The sequence below is a fragment of the Nematolebias whitei genome, chromosome 1 (genome assembly GCF_014905685.2).
Source record: "Nematolebias whitei isolate Nwh7 chromosome 1, NemWhi1, whole genome shotgun sequence".
Lineage (NCBI taxonomy): Eukaryota > Metazoa > Chordata > Actinopteri > Cyprinodontiformes > Rivulidae > Nematolebias > Nematolebias whitei.
This window is the reverse complement of record NC_056498.1, coordinates 42264799-42265256: the sequence shown is the minus strand read 5'-3', so window position 1 is coordinate 42265256 and position 458 is coordinate 42264799. Positions and strand designations below refer to the sequence as shown.

Genomic DNA, 458 nt, shown 5'->3' with positions numbered 1-458 from the left:
GTGTTGTTTGTTTTGTGTTGTGTTGTTTTGTGTTGTTTGTTTTGTGTGTTCTATTGTTTGTGTTGTTTGTTTTGTGTTCTATTGTTTGTTTTGTATGTGTTGAGTTGTGTTCAGGGCCCGGGACATCACGGTGTTCGACCCAGCAGGGAACACCTACTATCACTGGCTCTTCATCATCACCATCCCCGTCATGTACAACTGGACCGTCATCATAGCCCGGTAACTAAACCAGGTCCGGTTGGACCCCCTGGACCTGCTCAGGACATACCAGTGGGGTCATCATCAGGGTCTGCAGGGACCGCTGGTCTTTGTAACAGAGGAAAACACCAGAAAATCAAGTTTTCCAGAACTCTATTTCAAACTCTCAATTCAGGAGTTTGTACAGAAGTGACTCATATAGGAAGTGACTTGTACAGGAAGTGACTCATACAGGAAGTGACTCATACAGAAGTGACTCA

At 45.0% G+C, this 458-nt stretch overlaps 1 protein-coding gene across 1 annotated transcript in view; it reads left to right on the top strand.

Annotated features, from left to right (window-relative positions):
* The window catches only part of cnga1b (cyclic nucleotide gated channel subunit alpha 1b), an 8609-nt gene that overhangs the window by 869 nt on the left and 7282 nt on the right, over nucleotides 1–458 (top strand). The window contains exon 5 of the mRNA XM_037677132.1: nucleotides 115–219. Coding sequence (XP_037533060.1) covers nucleotides 115–219 — 105 coding nt within the window. The remainder of the gene's footprint in view (nucleotides 1–114; nucleotides 220–458) is intronic.